The 23,924-nt window shown below is 42.5% G+C and overlaps 2 protein-coding genes across 2 annotated transcripts; both read right to left on the bottom strand.

The window, feature by feature from the left end:
- Positions 1 to 3,744: 3,744 nt before the first annotated feature.
- On the bottom strand, positions 3,745 to 4,661 carry LOC127421242 (uncharacterized). Its single transcript, XM_051664123.1, has 2 exons — positions 3,985 to 4,661; positions 3,745 to 3,877 (listed from the first exon to the last, which is right to left on the bottom strand). Exons 1-2 carry the CDS (start codon positions 4,455 to 4,457, stop codon positions 3,832 to 3,834), a joined length of 519 nt encoding a protein of 172 aa, XP_051520083.1. The 5' UTR covers positions 4,458 to 4,661; the 3' UTR covers positions 3,745 to 3,831.
- A 136-nt stretch (positions 4,662 to 4,797) lies between these two features.
- tmem65 (transmembrane protein 65) lies at positions 4,798 to 19,497 on the bottom strand. The gene is made up of 7 exons (XM_051664117.1): positions 19,127 to 19,497; positions 9,529 to 9,579; positions 9,375 to 9,442; positions 7,934 to 7,988; positions 5,317 to 5,359; positions 5,117 to 5,222; positions 4,798 to 5,032 (listed from the first exon to the last, which is right to left on the bottom strand). The coding sequence occupies exons 1-7, from the start codon at positions 19,320 to 19,322 to the stop codon at positions 4,925 to 4,927; spliced, it is 627 nt and encodes a 208-aa protein (XP_051520077.1). The 5' UTR covers positions 19,323 to 19,497; the 3' UTR covers positions 4,798 to 4,924.
- Between the last annotated feature and the right edge of the window lie 4,427 nt (positions 19,498 to 23,924).

Here is a 23,924-nt window from a genome sequence, read left to right on the forward strand (position 1 = left end):
CACTTTATAAACCAAGATCAGTCGATCACGATCTACAAATGTGATCAATAAAGATTAACAGTTGGTAGAAGCTTTGACACATGTTATTATAAACATACGATCATTTTAATCCAGCTGAGCGAATCTGATTTGCTGGTCTGCAGCCGAATAATGGCGCTATTATGTGTAATATGTTATTTTATTTTATTTTTTCTTTAACAACAGAGAAGCGTTTCCTTAAAAACTGTTCTTCCACACTTTCAGAAATGAGAATTTATGCAATTAAACAATTTTATAAATAAATATTTGAAGTCATAGAATAATCTCTAATATTCTGGGTGAGGCCATGCCCACCCCGGCCCACCCTTGGCTATGCCAGTGGTTTGAACTCTCATTTCCTCCGTGGTCACGGGTGTTTCTCTCCCCGGCAGGATGGAGCAGTTCCTCAGCCACCCTAGTACTCCGCCCGGCCCGGTTCTGCAGGTGTGTTTCCCCAGCGCTCACACGTCGGTTCTGAAGAATCTGAACCAGCAGCGCGAGGAGGGTCAGTTGTGTGATCTGTCCATCCAGGTGCAGGGACAGGTGTGTGCTGGCCGCTTCATCCTCTTATTTTCACGACCAGGTAACTCATCTAAATCATTGATATGGGCTTTCACATTAAAATTGTGATCATGTTTTGAGTCAATGTTAATTATTTTTTTTATTATTTTTTTTTATCCCCTTTTCTCCCAATTTGGAATGCCCAATTCCCACTACTTAGTAGATCCTCGTGGTGGCACAGTTACTCACCTCAATCCGGGTGGAGGAGGACAAGTGTCAGTTGCCTCCGCTTCTGAGACCGTCAATCTGCGCATCTTATCACGTGACTCGCTGTGCATGACACCGCGGAGACTCACAGCATGTGGAGACTCATGCTACTCTCCACGATCCACACACAACTTACCACACACCCCATTGAGAGCGAGAACCACTAATCACGACCACGAGGAGGTTACCCCATGTGACTCTACCCTCCCTAGCAACCGGGCCAATTTAGTTGCTTAGGAGACCTGGCTGGAGTCACTCAGCACACTCTGGATTCAAACTCACGACTCCAGGTGTGATAGTCAGCATCAATACTTGCTGAGATACCCAGGCCCCCCCACAGTTAATGTTTATTATTATCATATTTACGATGTTAATAATATTGACGGGTACAAGTACAGTACGTGACCTAGTCTTTTTAGCGATTTTGTTATGTTGGCTTGACAAAGCCAACATACTGTAATTCCACAGACCAATATCAGTCAAATAGGTGATGCGAGAAATCACATCTGACTGTAAACAGCAAAACGAATCTGACACTTTTTAAGCCAATCAAAAGTGCCTTCTGCCTGTCAATCACAAGTAAAGGGCGAGGTTTTAGAGAGGCCGCGTGGTAGGGATGGGCGATACCACTTATTTTCTTTTCGATCCGATACAAATAATTTCAAATTTCTCCCGCTGAAAGCATTTAAACAGGTTTGCTCCTCCCGCGAACATGGATAGGGGAAAAGAGGCCCCATGGCCGTGAGCTGGGCCCCATGGGAGTTGTAGGCCCCTGGACTCCAGCCCCTATAAGCCCGTGCGTTAATTCGCCCCTGCTACTGATATGTCTGTTCAATGAAGTTGCGGCTTAGTGTGCGGGATAGCAGTGAAATATAGTCAGTCATATTTCTAACTTTTATGCATGCCATAGACTATCTCAGATTATATACATGTATAATTGACCCTTGGCTAAGCCCTGCCTTAAAAGCGTATTCTGGCCAGTCATGTCTTAGCAACAGTTGCCCCACCGCCGTTACTCTGAAACGCGTTTTTACAATGTGTAATTTAACATTTTCTTTTAGAAGGACAGATGTCAGATAGGGCTGGGTGAAATGACAGTGTATCGTGGCGGTGATACAACGTGTCGGTCGATAGAGATTTTGGTATATCATATATTTCGCGATATGTAAATATGCATGCATGCGTCGTTTGCGTATCCATCAGTTGGCAGGATTTCACATGAGGGACGTGGACAGGGTTTGACATTTTTTGCAAACTCAATGACATTCATCTTGCAAGTGATAAATATAAAGTATGCTTCTCATCTTCTCACGTGTATCCATGTTTCATGTGAGTGTCGTGCACGTGAGCCCAGCAGGCTTCCCGATATTTGTGCTCCAGAGACAGGAGGGCACAGAGCAGGATTATTCACGCGTGGACAAGTGCACAGACATCCTTAAGCGGTCACGAACTTTAGCCCAGGTCAGCCCAAGCAGGGCGACCTCCTCGAGTCACCAGTCGCCCAGCAGCTTGGACTGCTGTTTCGCTGATCCAGAGGACTGGGAGCAAGGACCATGTGAGCAATCACTCACCCTGGACAAGAGATCCCTCAGCGGGGAGCACAGCGCACCACCTCCCCTGGCCACCTGGAGGCGCTCACATCAGCAGCAAGGCAGGTGGGGCAGAAGCAGCCTGTCTTTCCCCGTCGCCCCTTCCCGACTGCAGCCCTGCCGGAAGTCACCATGGCTGCACCGTTGCAGCGTTATCGTTCAGCAACACTGGAGCAAACAAAATGGACTTCAACATGCACCACAGGGTCCGATGCGTGAGGGAGGAGGAGCAGAGGAGGAGAGGGGAGAGGTGGATGGAAGCAGGTGAAGGTGTGGGAGAGCTGTTGCAGGAGGACAAAGTGAGGGTGAAGTGTGAGGAGCGTCAGTCTGGTGAGTGAAGCTTCTTCATCATCGCTGATTAACTGCCGTCCACCAGGGGAGCTCTACCAACCTGCAGCACTGACATGTTGTTGACTGTTTTGTCTGCTTTTGTCTTCTCTCAGGGTTTTGTCTTCTTCTCGCGTTAAATCGGGGAGACGTCTTGGAGAGAGAGAACAGGATGTGTCCGCTTTGTCTCAAAACGGACAACCATTGTCTGCCCACCACACATGATCAGTGGCACCGCACTTCTGTATGGCCGAATGGTCTGTGCGTTCAGTCAGACAGCAAGCTATTGGATAAAGACTTGTCCAGAAGAGACGTTGACAAGGATGATGTAGAGGATTATGAAATGGACATGGCAGATTTGAGACCTACTATGAGATCGAGGAAGCCACGGGGCAAGTTTCCCTGTGGCCTTTGCTGCCGGCGTTTCCCAACGAGTTTGTGCCCGGACCGTCCGAGCTATCCTGGCTCCAAGCGGTCTCTCTGACCTCTCTTCCTCCCTCATCCTCTCCTCCAATCACCTCCTCTTCCCTCTCCGGGATGCCCTACACAGGCAAAGTTCACTTCACTAAATATTTAACAGTGTCCTAACCAGACACTAGCGGTAATTCGTATGTCCACACTGAATGCAAAAATGCTGTATAACGTGATGCAATCGCAGATATTTAATTATTGTAGCATTATGATTTAACAGTGGGCAGGGCTACGCAGTGCAATCTCACGGAAATAGAAGCTCGCCGCTTTTTCTAGCAAAAACATTCAAGTTTACATGAAGAGCTTTAATCAACTGACACTTTATCGCTTAGCACCTGGTACTGGTTGCATAAGCATAGCCATTAACTTTAGACTGTGTCTACCAATTTGTCAGACTAACTAAAGATGCCACAAAAAGCATTGCTGTATTTGGCACACCCGGCAGCCTTATCTGCATACTTCCTTTAGTGAATCGGGAGCTAATCGAGCGCAGACAGTGCGTGTGTAACAGGGTTCAATGGAAAGGAGGAGGCGGGAACCGGACGAAGCATCAAAGTAATGTTTTAATACACTCAAACACAAAAACACACAAACATAAACGCATACAAGGCAGCTGCCTGTAGCTCTCTCTCTCCCGAACTGCCTCATCTTGTTGCACTTATCCCTCTCCATGGGATGCCCTTCCGGAACCCGCCTTCCGCGACCTGGGAAGGAGACAAGGGGAGGGAAATACTAAAACAACAAAAAGAGGAGAGGGAAAGGCCAATGCGGAGCGACAGTGAGAGAGAGAGGAGAGAGAGGAAAAACGTACTCGCCAGTTCCCAAACATGCCGTCGCCTGGTCCTCGATTAATCCTCCACCCTCTAACGGACAACAGCCGCTGCTCCCTGGGCGGACCGGAGCCAGTCCTACGACCCCTGGCGGATGGAACGCCCCTCCACGTTTCGGAGGCTGGTAGGGAACTCCTCCACCCCTGGCAGCGGCTCTACCACTCCAGGTAGCCAGCAGTGAGCCCCTCCTCCCCTCGCGGACGGCGGCCGTTCCTCCGAACCCGCCGCATTTTGGCGGCCGGTAGGGAACTCCTCCGCCCCTGGCAGCGGCTCTACCACTCCAGGTAGCCGGCAGTGAGCCCCTCCTCCCCTTGCGCACGGCGGCCTTTCCTCCACGTCCAGGCGGCCGGTAGCAACTCCTCCGTCCCCCAGCGGATGCCTGCGGCTTCCCGGGTATCGGCACCAATGTAACAGGGTTCAATGGTATAGCTCTCTCGCTCTCGAACTGCCACATCTCATTGCACTTATCCCTCTCCTCGGCTGATTAGCCCTATTGGGGGCCGGGCATGCGTTATCACGGCCCGGCCCCGCCCTCCTCCTTATCACAGCGTGCAAAAACCGGTGCCTTTATCGGGCACCAGGAACTAAAAACGAAATGTTTTTCAGCAAAAACTAGCAGAAGTTCTGCATCCTCCTTCCCAAATAGTAACCGGCAAGAATAAAATAAAAGTTCTTTTTAAAATGACTCTGCGCTAAGAGGTCAATACAAACAATACAAACAGTGTCCTGTTGACACCTATAGAAATCCACACCATCAGTTTACATTGAAAATAAACAACACAAGAACCTTACAATGACATTTAAACGTTTAAACTTCCTAATCAAGATTTGTACATGTGCAAGTGAATGTTTGTATTTTAGGTGCTGTAAGTAATGCAAAAAATACAGTGTCGTGTCACACATAGAGAAGATCTGTCAGTCTTAGTTTGGCTGATTCTTCGTCTTCTGCTCCTCTTCTTCATCATCACTTAAGAAGAGCAGAGGAAACATTCCCAGAATGCATCCGATAGTGACTCCAATAGCTTTACCCTGAACACACAGACACATACACATCACATGAACTGAATTTGCTGAACTCCAGGTAAACAGCCTGAAATCGCACACAGATCTCACCGAGTGTGATGTCACTTTGGTCTGCCACATGTCCAGCTGTTTCGCTGTCAGACCAGGAATCTGCATCCCGAACCGCACGGCCAGAGCCTCCACATAACCTGCTAAACTACACACATGCACAATGCATTAACTCACACACAACTACTTGATCGGTACATCAGTTCACACTGTTACTGATGCGGAGTGTCGGATCTATTTACCCGAGTCCAGCCAGATCTGACACCAGATTCCCCAGAGCTGCAGCTGCAACACACACACACACATTCAAAATCTCATGTGGCATTAAGATGCAACAGTACTAATACTGCTCAATTGTAGCATGCAGGAGATATCAGATTAAAGGGGTGAATCTCATGCCAGGTCACCTTTCAGCCCAAAATTAAAATGAGAAATTTAATTTTTCATAAATTCAATGAAACCTATTTTAGGGATATTTTCTCAGATGTTTTGCATTGTGACAATTTATTTAATTTTTTTCATGACAACAGATCCTAATCTAAACTCCGCCCCAGTTGGCTACCATTCTGATAAGCTTTGCCAGAACTTCCCATAGGAATAAATAGATTGCATTTAAGCATTATTCTGAAATGCTTTCTGCTTTCTGTTGTGCTTAAAGGGACAGTTCACCCCAAAATGTAAATTCACCCTCATGCCATCCCAGATGTGTGACATTCTTTCTCCTGCAGAACACAAACGAAGATTTTTAGAAGAATATTTCAGCTCCATACAATGCAAGTGAATGGTGACCAGAACTTTGAAGCTCCAAAAAGCACATAAAGGCAGCATAAAAGTAATCCATAAGATGCCAGTGGTTTAATCCATGTCTTCAGAAATGATATGATAGCTGTGGGTGAGAAACAGATCAATTTTTAAGCCCGTTCTTACTATAAATTCTCCTCCCTGCTCAGACAATCTCCATTTTCACTTTCACATTCTTCTTTTTGTGTTTTTGATGATTCACATTCTTCATGCATATCGCCCCCTACTGGGCAGGGAGATGAATTTCAAGCAAAAAAGAACTTGAAAATGTATGGATTACTTTTATGCTTTTTAGAGCTTCAAAGTTCTGGTCACCATTCACTTGTATTGTATGGACCTACAGAGCTGAGATATTCTTCTAAAAATCTTCATTTGTGTTCTGCAGAGTGTGTGTGATGTGTGTGTGTGTGTGTGTGTGTGTGTGTGTGTGTGTGTGTGTGTGTGTGTGTCTGTGTGTGTGTGATGTGTGTGTCTGTGTGTGTGATGTGTGTGTGTGTGTGTGAGATGTGTGTGTCTGTGTGTGTGATGTGTGTGTGTGATGTGTGTGTCTGTGTGTGTGATGTGTGTGTGATGTGATGTGTTTGAGTGTGTGTGTGTGTGTGATGTGTGTGTGTGATGTGTGTGTGATGTGTGTGTGTGATGTGTGTGTGTGTGTGTGTGATGTGTCTGTGTGTGTGTGGTGTGTGATGTGTGTGTCTGTCTGTGTGTGTGTGAAATGTGTGGTGTGTGTGATGTGTGATGTGTGTGTGTGTGATGTGTGTGTGAGTGTGTGTGTGTGTGTGGTGTGTGATGTGTGTGTGTGTGTGTGATATGTGTGGTGTGTGTGATGTGGATGTGTATGTGTGTGAGAGAGTGTATGTGTGAGTGAGTATGTGTGTGTGTTATGTGTATGTCTGTATGTGTGTGAGAGAGTGTGTGTGTATGAGTGTGTGTGTGTATGTGTGTGTGTGTGTGTGTGTGAGTGTGTGTGTGTATGTGTGTGTGTGTGTGTGTGTGAGTGTGTGTGTGTGTGTGTGTGTGAGTGTGTGTGTGTATGTGTGTATGTGTGTGTGTGAGTGTGTGTGTGTATGTGTGTGTGTGTGTGTGTGTGAGTGTGTGTGTGTATGTGTGTGTGTGTGTGTGTGAGTGTGTGTGTGTATGTGTATGAGTGTGTGTGTGTATGTGTGTATGTGTGTGTGTGAGTGTGTGTGTGTATGTGTGTGTGTGTGTGTGTGTGAGTGTGTGTGTGTGTGTGTGTGTGTGTGTGTGTGTGTTTAGGGGTAGGGTTAGGGTTAGGGGATAGAATCTATAGTTCATACGGTATAAAAATCATTATGTCTATGGAGAGTCCTCATAATGATAGCTGCACCAACATGTGTGTGTGTGTGTGTGTGTGTGTATGTGTGTGTGTGTGTGTGTGAGTGTGTGTGTGTATGTGTATGAGTGTGTGTGTGTATGTGTGTATGTGTGTGTGTGAGTGTGTGTGTGTATGTGTGTGTGTGTGTGTGTGTGAGTGTGTGTGTGTGTGTGTGTGTGTGTGTGTGAGTGTGTGTGTGTGTGTGTGTGTGTGTGAGTGTGTGTGTGTATGTGTGTGTGTGTGTGTGTGTGAGTGTGTGTGTGTGTGTGTGTGTGTGTGAGTGTGTGTTTAGGGGTAGGGTTAGGGTTAGGGGATAGAATCTATAGTTCATACGGTATAAAAATCATTATGTCTATGGAGAGTCCTCATAATGATAGCTGCACCAACATGTGTGTGTGTGTGTGTGTGTGTGTGTGTGTGTGTATGTGTGTGTTTAGGGTTAGGGTTAGGGGATAGAATCTATAGTTCATACAGTATAAAAATCATTATGTCTATGGAGAGTCCTCATAATGATAACTGCACCAACATGTGTGTGTGTGTGTGTGTGTGTGTGTGTGTGTGTGTGTGTGTGTGTGTGTGTGTGAGGGGTTTAGGGTAGGGATATGAATCTATAGTTCATACAGTATAAAAATCATTATGTCTATGGAGAGTCCTCATAATGATAGCTGCACCAACATGTGTGTGTGTGTGTGTGTGTGTGTGAGTGTGTGTAATGTAAAGACCTGCCATGGTGGATATTCCAAACGTTATTCCAATGGATAGTTCTATCTGAGTTCCCTAAAAACAACACAACACCAGTCAACAACGATAAAGACACAAACACTAGCATGTTTAATGCTGTTGTGTAAAACTATTATTACTAGCAGACGTTGTTTTGTGTGTAAATTTCCAGAAAATAACTTCAAGGGAGTCACACACACTTGCTGATATTTACTGAACATTTACCTCCACAATAAACTAATAAATAAGAACATAAATCTTTAAGCTTACAGATGTTTTAAAAACACATGATATGTAAAATGAATAATATGTGTGTCATGAGGTGGTACGAGTTGATTTCACCCTCTGATAAACCTTTAGACATTTAATTACAGAAAGAAAGAACAGGAATGATGCTTTCATTAATCAGCTCTGAATTAAAGGGACAATTCACCCCAAAAATGAAAATTCTCTCATCATTTACTCACCCTCATGCCATCCCAGATGTGTTTGACTTTCTTTCTTCTGCAGAACACAAATGAAGATTTTTAGAAGAATATTTCAGCTCTGTAGGTCCATACAATGCAAGTGAATGGTGACCAGAACTTTGAAGCTCCAAAAAGCACATAAAGGCAGTATAAAAGTAACCCATAAGACTCCAGTGGTTTAATCCATGTCTTCAGAAGTGATATGATAGATGTGGGTGAGATACAAATCAATATTTAAGTCCTTTTTTTACTATAAATCTCCACTTTCACTTTCACATACTTCTTTTGTTTTTGTCAATTTGCATTCTTCTTACATATCTAATAATTAATAATTTTATTTATTTATCACACATTATACTTTTGCACATATACAGTGAAATTCTTTTTTCCACATATCCCAGCTAAGCTGGGGTCAGAGTGCAGAGTCAGCCATGATATGGCACCCCTGGAGTAGATAGGGTCAAGGGCCTTGCTCAAGGGCCCAACAGTGGCATCTTGGCAGTGCTGGGGCTTGAACCCCCAACCTTCTGATCAGTAACCCAAAGCCTCAACTGCTGAGCCACCACCTACTGGGCAGGGAGGAGAATTTATAGTAAAATAAGGACTTAAATATTGATGTGTTTCTCATCCACATCTATCATATCACTTCTGAAGACATGGATTAAACCACTGGAGTCTTATGGATTACTTCTATGCTGCCTTTATGTGCTTTTTAGAGCTTCAAAGTTCTGATCACCATTCACTTGCATTGTATGGACCTACAGAGCTTAAAACAAATCTTCATCTGTGTTCTGCAGAAGAAAGAGAGTCATACACATCTGGGATGACATGAGGGTGAGTAAATGATGACAGAATTTTCATTTTTTGGCTGAACTGTCCCTTTAAGAGGCAGATGCAGTTTTATGAATGTAGTGTTCATAGATTTATTCATCAATCAGTTGAGACTTCTGTAAATTAGACAGATGTGAACACTCACAGCAGCGATCATGATGGCATTATCCAGGAAGCCAAAGCCGACGAACGGAAGTGCATTTTGCAGGAGAACTGAAACCAAAAGACTCAAAACCTCAGAGAAACATCACAATGACCACAGAGAATCAAACTCACAGTAGCAGAGAAATCAGACTCACTGTATCTGAGATGGGCCGCAGTCGGTGGAGACGAATCATCAGACTCGAAAACTACAGACACACACAAACAAACAAACACACAGTGGCTTTAATTGTGTTCAGTTAACACAAAGACAGGGCAGAAAATCTGGTTTGCCTTGAAAACACACACACAGTGTATAAACAAAGAAAAAAAAAGTATGGGGGAGGTATTGAAAATGTCTCCGGTCACACATGTAACCTCAGATCCCTGAGATGAAGAGAACGAGACATTGCAGTGAAACGCTTTGGAGAATTCCTTCTCCGATGACCTAGTTGAAGCCCTTGTATCATAATGCCCATCTTATGATTGGCAATGGCCAAGTTATTTCAAGTCAAGTCATTTTTATTTGTATAGCGCTTTTCACAACACACATCATTTCAAAGCAGCTTTACAGAAAATCATGCATTAACAGAAAATTAAACTGTAATATCTATAAAGTCATCATTGTGCAGTTTGATTAAATATGATTGTACATTTTTTATAAAAATAAATCAGTAAATAATTAAATAATAATTGTATTAGGAACCCCAGTGAGCAAGCTGAAGGCGACAATATTACTTATGTGCAGTGCAAGTCATTGTTTAAAATGTGTAAACTAAGTAAGTGTTAAGGGTCAGTGTTTAAACAGATTTTGTATGAACTGTAAGATTAATGACTAATGTCTTTGAAGTTCATCCTGGATTAAATGCAGAAGTTCACATTGATGCATTGTCCTTTATTAGTTGGCTGATGAAGGCTTTTGTTGGCAATTAATTGATAGTTTATGTATTCCATTATAAGAGTGTAGTCCATCAATAGACCGAGGTGATGCAGGCAGAGATCAATGAGGTAGCATCACAGTTCAACCTGCAGGTAATTACGGTGAGGTCTATCCTAAATCCAAGGTTCAGGCAGTGGCATATGAAGTATCCCATGTCTTATGGTTGGAGTTGGCATCAGTTCATCCTCTAAAGTCCATTGTAATAGACTGAAGTGATGTTTGGCTGGCACCGGCTGCATTTAGTCGTCATCACTCAGAGACATGTAGCAGTGGAGTCCAACACCAATCAGGAACAGAGCTGGATATGAATCACGAGGTTGAGACATGGAAACAAATAGAATAATATTAGCATAGATGCCATTCAATTTATTGCAGAGTTATAGATCACGATCAATGTTTCTGGTTTCTGGTTCTGACAGAACTAACTAAAGCAGCCTAATTGTGAGTTGAAGGATAAATTAGGTGTATGCCTGGATAAATAGATGAGTCTTTAGTCTAGACTTAAACTGAGTGAGTGTGTCTGGATCCAGAACAGACTATTCCATAGTTTAGGAGCCAAAATTTTGGGGGCCTGGGTAGCTCAGTGGTAAAATACACTGGCTACCACCCCTGGAGTTTACTAGTTCGAACCCCAGGGCGTGCTGAGTGACTCCAGCCAGGTCTCCTAAGCAACCAAATTGGCCTGGTTGCTCGGGAGGGTAGAGTAACATGGGGTAACCTCCTTGTGGTCGCTATAATGTGGTCTGTTGTCAGTGGGGCACGTGGTGAGTTAAGCGTGGGTGCCGCAGTGGATGGCATGAAGCCTCCACACGCACTATGTCTCTGTGGCAATGCACTCAACAAGCCATGTGATAAGATGCACAGGTTGATGGTCTCAGAGGCAGAGGCAACTGAGATTTGTCCTCTGCCACGAGGACTTAAAAAGTGCACTGGAAATTGGGCATTCCAAATTGGGTGAAAAAAATAAATAAAATAATAATAATAATTAAAAAAAAAAAAAAAGAATTTTGCGATCATAATGAACGTGATGGAATATAGCGTGGTAGAAGGTCACTTAAGTACTGTGGAGCTAGACCATTCAAAGCTTTGTACGTAGTTAACAGAATTTTAAAATTAATACGAAATTTAACAGGTAGCCAATGTAACAACGATAAAATGGGGCTAATATGATCATATTTCTTGGTTCTTAATACTCAAATCCTCAAACCAGTGGTTTGGTTGAAAAAGATCTAATGCCTACCTTTATATGATCTTTATCTTCAATTTTGTATTTTTTTATTTTCATGTTTTATTTGATCAATTTTTTTTCTAAATTATTTAGTGAGGGGTTTGTGTTTGGTAGTTCAGGGAACAGACACAGTCTCTATATGATATCTAGGTGATACAGTCTCTATGTGTTGTAGTTTATGTGACCTGTGTGATGTCTCAAGGCAGCTAGCAGACGTTCGGATTAGCCAGTTTGTCTGCTTCCTGACCTGGGCCCCAGTTAGTCAAATACTATCACTATTAAGACTATGAGCCAAATTACTAGAGAGGAGAGCGGCACCTTCCCTGGAGGGATGGAGTCAGTCTCTCTTTAGCAGATCAGGTCTACCCCAAAAACTCTTCCAATTGCCTATAAATCCTATACTATTCTCCGGACACCACTCAGACATCCAGCCATTCAGTGACACTAATCTACTATAAACCACATTACCACAATGGCCAGGGAGGGGGGCCAGAGCATATTACAGTGTCTGACATCGATTCACACAAGTTCACACACCTCTTTAACATTATCTCTAGTGATCTCCGACTGGCGAAGCCGGACATCATTAGTGCCGACATGAATAACAATTTTAGAAAATCTACGTTTAGCATTAGCTAGCACTTGTACATTTTATCTGATGTCAGATGCCCAAAATGCATTTAACAATGGTGGCTGGAGTCTCTATTTCCATGTTCCTTACAACAGAATCACCAATTATTAGGGCTCTTTCAACATGATTCTCAGTGGGTGCATCACTGAGTGGGGAGAATCGATTGGAAACACTAACAGGAATGGGAGAGTGGTGACGTTTTGCTGAGCGAGTATGCCACTGAGACATGACCCAAACGCCTTGCTGCGGGGGCTCTACAGCCGGAACCAATGTGTGTGTGTTGCTCGCTATACTACCCCCATCTGAAACAGTATCTACCAGCTTCTCTTTCTCACTGACCTCCACTAGCATTCGGATGCATGTCTCTAACTCATTAACCTTCTATGTCAGCCTGACTAATTCCTTACATTTATCACATGTGAATCTCTCACTGCTGATGGAAGAAGCTATAGTAAACATGTGGCATGTAATGCAGGAAGCAATAACATGCCATAACTTACCGCAATTGTTTGTTGTTATGGTTGTTCTTGAGCAGCGAGGGTTTGAGATCGATGTGAATCCCTCACGCAATTGTTTGTTGTTATGGTTGTTCTTGATAAGCGGTGCTTTGAAATCGATGCAATAATCTGTGTAACACGGAGGAGAAAACGGGTGCGCATATTAAACTGCATGCAGTTTAATCATAATAAAAATAGAAAGTGAATGCAAGCTGAAAAATGCATGCAGTTGAATCTCGATAAGAGAATAGTGCAGAAAAATATTATGTGTGCTGAAATATGGCAGATATTAAAGATTAAATGCTGAAAACAGAAAGATAAGCAATGCTAAAAAAGCTAGCAGGCTACAAACACAGACTCAAGCTAGGCGCCAGCAACAACAGGAACAGGAAGTGACCTTTTAGGCACGCATTTGCTCAATATAAACGGCTGCTCAATCACTGTTTCAGAATTTTCTGACTGAAGGACAAGAACACATCGCTCATACCTCGAAACTCAGAAGTAGTAGTGCGGCCAAGATTTGCAATGTCTCATTCCCTTCATCTCAGGGAACTGAGGTTACATGTGTTACCGGAGACGTTCCCTATCGATTCAGTTCACTCGACATTGTAATGAAACGCTTTGGGGAAAGGAGTTCCATCACGCCACACTACATAACGTCATACCCTAAGATGCACCAGGATAGCAGCCTACATAGGCGGCTGTATTAAAATTATAATAGGTAGCCCACCCGTAATAAGGAGCTCGGACTCACCCGCTGGGTGTTGGAATAGTAAGCTCTCTAGACAGAGAGGACTTGTGAAGCGATGGACGCCATGTATAGGTTATAAAACCTCGCGAACATGTTCTGCGAAGACCATCCTGCGGCAAAGCATATATCCTGTAGGGATACACCATTTGTCCATGCCCATGAAGAGGCCATGCCTCTAGTCGGATGCGGTTTTACGTCAATAAGGCATCTCACAACCTGTGATTCATAAGGGGGGCAATTGCATCAACGATCCAGTGAAAGAGCCTTTGCTTGGAAACAGACATGCCTTTTGTGCGCCCTCCATAACACACGAAGAGCTGATCTGATAGTCTAAACTGGCGGGTGTGTTCCACATACATGTGCAATGCCTGCACGAGGCATAATAAATGTGCTAACTGCTCCTCATCCAAATTAGATGGTGGTGAAGGGAAAGCTTTTAGGTGGACTATCTGAGCCCTAAAGGGCGTGGAAAGCACCTTAGGCACATAGCCTTTTCTGGGTATGATGGTGGCTTTTGAAAGCCCTGGTTCAAATTCCAGACTTGAACTGTCAACCGACAGTGGCTGTATATCACCAACCCGTTTGACTGAAGCCAGAGCCAACAGCAGTGCAGTCTTTAGAGAGGGCACACACGACTCAAAATATTCCAGTGGTTCGAACGGGGGGGGCTCATGAGCGCACTCAGCACCAGATTTAAGTCCCATGTTGGAACTGTAGCAGGGTGAGGGGGGTTCAAGCACCTCGCTCCCCTAAGGAACTTTATGATTAGATCATGTCTGCCTATAGAGGAGCCAGCCTCTGGGGTGTGAAATGCAGAGATCATTGCTGCATAAACCTTAAGCATCGGCAGAGTTAGACCTACGTTGAAGGAATGCAAGGATCTCCATTATGGAGAAATTCACTGGGTCTTTGCTGTGTGAAGAGCACCAATCCGCAAACAAACGCCATTTTAGTGCATAGAGGCATCTCGTAGATGGCGCTTTAGCCTGAAAACTGTTTCCTTGTCCTTTCGGACTTTGCTGATGACAGAGTGAAGGAGATGTACCAGGGGAAAGCATATTTGCATTTCGTCAGCCACTTGTGGCCAAGGCATCCACCCCCAGTTGGCTTGGGACATGGAGTACTAAAGAGGATAATGGGCTGTCTCTGCGGATGCGAACAGGTCGAGTTCCGCTTTGCCGAACATTTCCCAAATCCTCAGAACCCTCTGGGGATGAAGTCTCCATTCTCCCGCTATCGGTCCCTGGTGCGACAGCATGTCTGTTCTGCAGTTCAGACGACCTGGAACATATGTCGTGCAGGGAGAGGAGATGGGGAGCGCTCAACACAAGGAGGCGTTGCGCCAGGCTTATCATTGGTAGCAATCGAGTGCCACCCTGGCGATTTATACGATTATATGTCACTGACATTTTGTCTGAATGAATCAGAATGTGATGATTCACTATGTCGGAATGGAAAGCCTTCACAGCTAAGAAGACGCTAGCATTTCCAAGCAGTTGAAGTACCACGGCCATTCTTCTTCAAAGGGTTGAGCACTGCATCGACACATTTCATGAACGTGTGCAGGGCCAGAGACAATCCGAAGAGGAGAACTTTGAATTGATATGTCGTTCCCTCAAACGCGAATCTCAAGAACAGCCTGTGATGCGGTACAATTCGGACATGAAAGTACATGTCCTTTAGATCTATTGATGCAAACCAGTCCTGTGGGTGGATGTGCAATAAGATCTGTTTCTGAGTTAACATTTTGAATGGCCGTTTTTCAAGCACACGATTCAAGCATCTCAGATCTAGGATCAGCTGAATCCTGCCATCTTTTTTTGGAATGAGAAAATAGCGGCTGAAAAAACCCTTTGTGAGTTTGGCAGTCTGGAACAATCTCTATCGTGTCTTTCGCAAGGAGATTGTGAATTTCTGCCCATAAAAATGGCACATCTCGTGAAGGAACCGTGGCCGGTATAATGCCGTTGAATTGAGGCGGCCGGCACGCAAATTAGAGCATATAACCGCTCGATCATTTTTGCACCCAGTCTGACACATCCATGAGAGCTCGCCACACATCTGCGTGGTGAGACAGGGGGTGCATCAATCCGCTCTTTATAGGAGACAGGGCGCTGCTCGCCATAGGGAAGCGGTTGAGTGTGTGGGGTGTGAGATACATGAAGAGAAATTGAACCCTCTTTCTGAGAATGTATGAGTGTCGTGTGCAGTTGCAACAAATGCTTTTCTTTTTTCATTTTTAATACATTCTTTATTGGCAAACAACCCACATGAACAACATTTTGAACATTCCGGTCCTGGCGAACTTCGGTGGGAAGTGGAACAGCATGTGTCGTGCCGGGGGGGGGGGGGGGGTTGTCCTTCAGCTTGGCCTGAAAGACTTGAAGCACTGCCATGCTATGGAGCACCGAGCTAGCCTGGCCTGCTACTGAATAAGCTCTTCCAGCCAATGCGAAATCAGTCGGCACGGCTTGGAAGGGTGGGTGGTGCAGGATTTCCATCCCATAGCGGCAGAAGGACAGAGATGAGCTGCAACTGCCTCTTCAATAGGGGGAAGCTTAGCATATCACTTTTCCTCAGTGTGGTCCACCTTTGTGAGGACCGCAGCTCCTCCGATCTGGATGCAAGACGAACAGGGTGCATGGCAGGTATTTGTGAGCTCATCGTGGACTTTCGGGAAGAACGGTGCAGTTGCCGGCCTGCAGGAACCACTCGTCCAGGCGAGACTTTATCTGCTGCTCTGTAAGGGACCACTCGAGACCGAGCTCCTCAACTGCCCATGCGAGGATGCAAAGAAGCTCTCTGTCAGTGGCCTGTGCGAACTCCTCACCCTCGCTGGGGGCTGCAACATCCTCCATGGACCATTCTCCCATGTCCAAATCTGCAAGGGACATGGTATCATTATCACCATCAGACCCGTGAATATGACAACACCGTGCTCATCCATAGAGGGCCGGAGGTCGTCACATGCATACTGCACTGGCGAGGATGCTGTGTGGGAAGATCAAGGGGCTCATGGGGCTTGCACCGGTGCAAAATCCTCCTCGGGTTCTTCCATCTCTACCTCACGGACCCGCCGTGCTTCCTCATGTGGTCCCTCAAGACTTAACAAGCGTCTCACTGCAATGTTGAGAGAACTGAATCAATAGGGAACTACATTTACCAGTTTGAATAATAATTATTGAAAAAGCAAAGTTACTACAAGTCAGTCAGTGTGCACATTTAACACTAAAAAGATGTTTCAAACAAAAGTCCTGTTCACCTGAGATGGTAACTATAGCAACAGCAGACCAATCAATAAATCGGACTTATCACTTTATTATAGGTTCATAAATATCAGAATCAGAATGAGCTTTAATGACAAGTGTTCTCACGTATACAATCAATTTTTTTTGGTGATAGGAGAAACAAGGGTGCACAGAACATTACAGTGAGACAGAATTTAAAACAAGGTAAGAGTATAAACATACATACAAATAATAGGACATATAACAGAATGGCGTATGTACATGTGCAAGTGGTAATGCATGTGCAATTTCAGTACAGGGTATATACAGTCATTGAATTAAATTTGAGTGAATTTACATACGTACATGACATATTTATACATTTTTGTACTAATATATATATATAATATATATATACATTATAACTCAAATACATTTAAACTCAGTTTTTCACAATTTCTGACATTTAATTGAAGAAAACATTCACTATCTTAGGTCAGTTAGGATCACTACTTCTCAGTAGTGAAAATGTCAGAATAATAGTAGAGAGAATGATTTATTTCACCCCTACAACATGATGCTGCCACCCCCATGCTTCACGGTTGGGATGGTGTTCTTCGGCTTGCAAGCCCCACCCTTTTTCCTCTAAACATAACAATGGTCATTATGGCCAAACAGTTCAGTTTTCATCAGACCAGAGGACATTTCTCCAAAAAGTAAGATCTTTGTCCCCATGTGCACTTGCAAACTGTAGTCTGGCTTTTTTATGGTGGTTTTGGAGCAGCGGCTGCTTCCTTTCTGAGCAGCCTTTCAGGTTATGTCGATATAGGATTCGTTTTACTGTGGATATAGATACTCGTCTGCCTGTTTCCTCCAGCATCTTCACAAGGTCCTTTGTTGTTGTTCTGGGATTGATTTGCACTTTTCACACCAAAGTACGTTCATCTCTAGGAGACAGAATGCGTCTCCTTCCTGAGTGGTATGATGGCTGCGTGGTCCCATGGTGTTTATACTTGTGTACTATTGTTTGTACTGATGAACATGGTACCTTTAGACATTTGGAAATTGCTCCCAAGGATGAACCAGACTTGTGGAGGTCCACAATGTTTTTTCTGAGGTCTTGGCTGATTTCTTTTGATTTTCCCATGATGTCAAGCAAAGAGGCACTGAGTTTGAAGGTAGGCCTTAAAATACATCCACATGTACACCTCCAATTCAGTACACCTCCTATCAGAAGCTAATTGGCTAATTGGCTAAAGGCTTGACATCATTTTCTGGAATTTTCCAAGCTGCTTTAAGGCACAGTTAACTTAGTGTATGTAAACTTCTGACCCACTGGAATTGTGATATAGTCAATTAAAAGTGAAACAATCAGTCTGTAAACAATTGTTGGAAAAATTACTCATGTCATGCACAAAGTAGATGCCCTAAATGACTTGCCAAATCTATAGTTTGCTAATATGAAATCTGTGGAGTGGTTAAAGAATGTGTTTTAATGACTTCAACCTAAGTGTATATAAACTTCTGACTTCAGCTCTATATATATATACTACCGGTCAAAAGTTTTGAAACACTTACTCATTCTTTATTTTATATATATATATATATATATATATATATATATATATATATATATATATATATATATATTTTTTTTTTTTTCACATTTTAGAATAATAGTGAAGTCATCAGAACTATGGAATAACATAAATGGAACTATGGGAATTATGTTGTGACTAAAAAAATCCAAAATAAATCAAAACTGTGTTATATTTGAGCATCTTCAAAGTAGTCACCCTTTGTCTAGAATTTGCAGACATGAACTCTTGACATTTTCTCAACCAGCTTCTTGAGGTATCACCCTGGCATGCTTTTTAAACAGTATTGAAGGAGTTCCCATCTATGTTGGGCACTTATTGGCTGCTTTTCTTTATTATTTGGTCCAAGTCATCAATTTCAAAAACTTTTTTTTTTTATTATTACATTTTAGTTTTATAATGAAATAAATTAATATGGTGGCACAATTATATTTTTGTCTACAAAACTAATTTCAAACATTTAAGCATACGCCTTCAGATCAAAAGATTTTTAAGATCATGAGAAACATTTCAGTCAAGTGTTTCAAAACTTTTGACGGGTAGTGTGTAAATATATATATATTATTCTTAAGCACCCTGACAGAAATCTGTATATAATCAAAGTTGGTACTAGAATGATCTTTGGTGCAGGTTTACATGATCACCTTCCTCACAAGTCACTTAAAAGTTTTTACTACATTCTTGAGTAGATTTTCAGAAATTATGCAAGCTAAACAATAAATGTATCATGGTATTTACAAGGTCCTCCAAAGTACTCCTATATAATATCATGGTATTACCATGGAACATGTCCAAAAAACATGGTATTATACATATACATTAGTGATATGCTCTTGCACACACTGTCGGAGACTGATTGTAATTTATCGGATCGTTTGTTGTACCTTCAGTGTTGGACTGAATGTTCTGCAGTTCCTTCAGTAAGCAGCTCCTCTCCGCCGGACTCATGCGGCACACGAGCTCTCGGGCTCGGTTCGGAGAGTTCAGCTGTTCCGGGGTCACTCTGCGTCTGTGTGTTCCGAAGAAACATCGGTGCTTGTGACGGTTCACGAGCGCTCTCAGTAAACCCAACCGGATCATCAGAACCAGAACCTCACAGCACACACACAGCGCTTAAACAAACGAGAATTAACGCCAACTTCACCTGCGAGTTTAGACCCATAAACAAAAACTGTCCTGTTGACACATTCACACTGCCCGAACCAGACCAAAACAACCAACGAGTTTGTGTTGTGTGTGTGTCTGTATGTGTGAGTCTGTGTATGTGTGTCTGTGTGAGTGAGATTGTGTTATGTGTGTGTCTGTATGTGTGAGTCTGTGTATGTGTGTGTATGAGTGAGATTGTGTTATTGTGTGTGTGTATGAGTGAGACTGTGTTATTGTGTGAGTGTATGTATATGAGTGTGTATGTGTGTGTCTGTATGTGTGAGTCTGTGTATGTGTGTGTATGAGTGAGATTGTGTTATTGTATGTGTATGAGTGAGATTGTGTTATTGTGTGTATGTGTTTGAATGTGTGTGAGTGAGATTGTGTTATTGTGTGTATGTGTTTGAATGTGTATGAGTGAGATTGTGTTATTGTGTGTATGTGTTTGAATGTGTGTGAGTGAGATTGTGTTATTGTGTGTATGTGTTTGAATGTGTATGAGTGAGATTGTGTTATTGTGTGTGTGTTTGAATGTGTATGAGTGAGATTGTGTTATTGTGTGTCTGTATGTGTGAGTCTGTGTATGTGTGTGTATGAGTGAGATTGTGTTATTGTGTGTGTGTATGAGTGAGACTGTGTTATTGTGTGAGTGTATGTATATGAGTGTGTATGTGTGTGTCTGTATGTGTGTGTCTGTATGTGTGAGTCTGTGTATGTGTGTGTATGAGTGAGATTGTGTTATTGTATGTGTATGAGTGAGATTGTGTTATTGTATGTGTTTGAATGTGTGTGAGTGAGATTGTGTTATTGTGTGTATGTGTTTGAATGTGTATGAGTGAGATTGTGTTATTGTGTGTATGTGTTTGAATGTGTGTGAGTGAGATTGTGTTATTGTGTGTATGTGTTTGAATGTGTGTGAGTGAGATTGTGTTATTGTGTGTATGTGTTTGAATGTGTATGAGTGAGATTGTGTTATTGTGTGTATGTGTTTGAATGTGTATGAGTGAGATTGTGTTATTGTGTGTGTGTGAGTGAGATTGTGTTATTGTGTGTGTGTGTGTGAGTGAGATTGTGTTATTGTGTGTGTGTGAGTGAGACTGTGTTATTGTGTGTGTGTGTGTGAGTGAGATTGTGTTATTGTGTGTGTGTGAGTGAGACTGTGTTATTGTGTGTGTAAGTGAGATTGTGTTATTGTATGTGTGAGTGCGATTGTGTTATTGTGTGTGTGTGTGTGTGTATGTGTTTGAATGTGTGTGAGTGAGATTGTGTTATTGTGTGTATGTGTGAGTGTGTGTGCAAGATATTTCAAACAAACACACAGCTCAAGCATGGAAAAGTTTTAATAATCTCGGTCCCCCCCTCCCCAGTCTAGTTCTATTTTTAAGATATGACAAGACTGTCCTGTTATGTGATTTTGTTTTTATTTCGTGTTTGACTATGTCACTCATTCTAGTTCAAGAACGCGACAGTATTTCTCCGCCATGTGCTCTGAGGTGAATCAGGATGATGTTGCATGATGGGAACTGTAGTTCTGATTTGCAGGTGCATGATGGGATGCATTGTTCAAACCTCCCATCAGTCACCAATCAGGACGACAAATCAGAAAACAAAATTACTACACCTAATAAGAACAGATTTTTCGTGGTTTGTGTGTGTAAATACTGATATTCTGTGAATGTTCTATTAAAGGAATATTCCGGGTTTAATACAAGTTCAGCTCAATCGACAGCATTTGTGGCATAATGTTGATTACCACCAAAATTAATTTCTTTAAATGTGTGTTCCAGTGAGACACTTACAATGGAAGTCAATGGGGTCAATCTGTAAACATTAAAATACTCACTGTTTCAAGACGTAAACAATATGTGTGTTAACATGATTTTACTGTGATAAAATCACTTACTAACCACATCTGTGGAAAGATATAGACAATTTTACAACTGCGTTACCATGACGACATTGCCAACAAACCCTAAAACAACGATTTAATCAAATTTCCAGCTCAAATAATACACGTTTTAATAGAAGAATTAATGTAAGTGCTTTTATTAAATTATCAACTTCATATTTCTGACTTTAAACCCTCCAAATATTGACCCCATTGACTTCCATTGTAAGTGTCTCACTGGAACACAGATTTGTCGAGTCGAAATAAATTTTTTTGGTAATCAATAATATGCCACAAATGCTGTCGACTGAACGTAACACGTATTGAACCCAGAATATTCCTTTACCTGTTCTTCAGACCACATTACAGACACACTGTTGAATCCTGAATGGGAGAATTTGACGAAGAAATGTCCAGGACATATTTCATCCCAAAATCAAATGAGTGTAAGAAACAAAATATATATATAAAACATCCTGTTTGGACACTTTTTTCTAATTGAAATCAGCATTAATTAAAGACAGTTCAACAAAAGCAACTATGACAATTGTTGTTTCCAAATGTACTTCAGGGAACAATGGGGTGAAAAGCTATTTTGATTTCATTTCCTCCCAAAACAGCAACAAAAACTACCACAGCACTTTCCCAAACAACTGTTTGTCCCTAAACACTGCCAACATGTTCCTGTTCTATGACATCATTGTGTGTAATATCTAAAGGTTGATTTTGAGGTAATTTGATGTAATATTTAGGGGCCAAGCACTGAAAATATCGTTAGTGCTCTTCTTCCGCCATTGAGTCTATGGCAGCCCATAGAACCGTATTCGGGAAAGTGAAATTTGGCACACAGACAGAGGACAGTCTGAACATTCACTGGAGCAAATTTGGAGTTTTTAACTCAAACCCTCTAGCGCCACCAACTGCCCAAAATTTCACACATTTATGCTAATAACTTTTGAACCGTAAGTGCTTCTTTTTTCCTCTGATTCCTTGGCTCGAGACGATTGCACCCTATGTCGTCATTTTCCGTCTTGAAAATGTTTCCGCCGTTTAGAATTTTCCGAAAAACCGACTTTTCCGAACTCCTCCGTTTCGGACCGTTTGTCCAATTTGCAGGAGAATTGAATCAGATCATCTTCAGAGCAGGCTGACAAGAAGTTATGGAATTCAAGTTGATTAGTCAAACGGTTCTCGAATAAGGCGCGAACAAATTCGTCGTAGAGAACGCCAAATTGGATGTGAGGCTATATCTCCGCAACACTTTAGCGTATTCACACCAAACTTGGTGTGTGTTATGACAACCATGACCTGAGGGCACCTGCACAGTTTCGGCACAGCGCCACCTAATGGTCACGAGATATGTACAATGCATTTTTTAGCTTATAACTTCTGAACAGTTTCACCTAAAATCACTGTTAGATTCTGTGCGGGATGCCAAGTCGAATGATACCAAATTTTCCTATGTCGGCCATTTTGGGCATCACCCATTTTGAATTTTGTTGCTTTATTTTTCAAACACATTGACATATCGTTACGAAACTCGTCATGTGTTATTGGCACAATGCCCTGAAGGTACTCAAAAAGTTTTGGGACAGCGCCACCTTCTGGTCAAACGTTATACCAAAGTTTCATAAAATGCTAATAATTTTTTATTACTTTGTGCTATTGTCATGAGACCAGTGTTGGTAGATTCCATGGGTCATGCCGAGAACGTGAATACCAATTATGCCATGATCGATCGAACTTCCTGTCCACCATTTTGAAATCCTTTAAAAACCGACTTTTTAAAACTCCTCTGTTTCGGACCGTTTGTCCAATTTGCACGAGAATTGAATCAGATCATCTTCAGAGCAGGCTGACAAGAAGTTATGGAATTCAAGTTGATTAGTCAAACAGTTCTCGAATAAGGCGCGAACAAATTCGTCGTAGAGAACGCCAAATTGGATGTGAGGCTATATCTCCGCAACACTTTAGCATATTCACACCAAACTTGGTGTGTGTTATGATAACCATGACCTGAGGGTACCTGCACAGTTTCGGCACAGCGCCACCTAGTGGTCACGAGATATGTACAATGCATATTTTAGCTTATAACTTCTGAACGGTTTCACCTAAAATCACTGTTAGATTCTGTGTAGGATGCTGAGTCGAATTATACCAAATTTTTCAAACGCATTGACATATCATTATGAAACTCGTTATGTGTCATTGGCACAATGCCCTGAAGGTACTCACTGTTTTGGGACAGTGCCACCCTCTGGTCAAACGTTATACCAAATTTTCATAAAATGCTAACAACTTTTGATTATTTTGTGCTATTGTCATGAGACCAGTCTTGATAGATTCCATGGGTCATGCCGAGAACGTGGACACCAATTATGCCATGATCGATTGAACTTCCTGTCCGCCATTTTGAAATCCTTCAAAAACTTACTGTTTCGAACTCCTCCTACAGTGTTTGTCAGATTTGAACCAAAATCTAATCAGACCATCTTCAGATCATGCCGACAAAAAGCTATGGATTTCGTGTTGATAGACCAAACCGTTTTCGTTTAACACAACAATGAATTTGAAGGCACGGTGCCAGAATGGTTTTCAGGCTCTGTCTCGGCAACGCTTTGGTGTATTGACACGAAACTTTATATGTG

This window comes from Myxocyprinus asiaticus, chromosome 30 (genome assembly GCF_019703515.2).
Source record: "Myxocyprinus asiaticus isolate MX2 ecotype Aquarium Trade chromosome 30, UBuf_Myxa_2, whole genome shotgun sequence".
NCBI lineage: Eukaryota > Metazoa > Chordata > Actinopteri > Cypriniformes > Catostomidae > Myxocyprinus > Myxocyprinus asiaticus.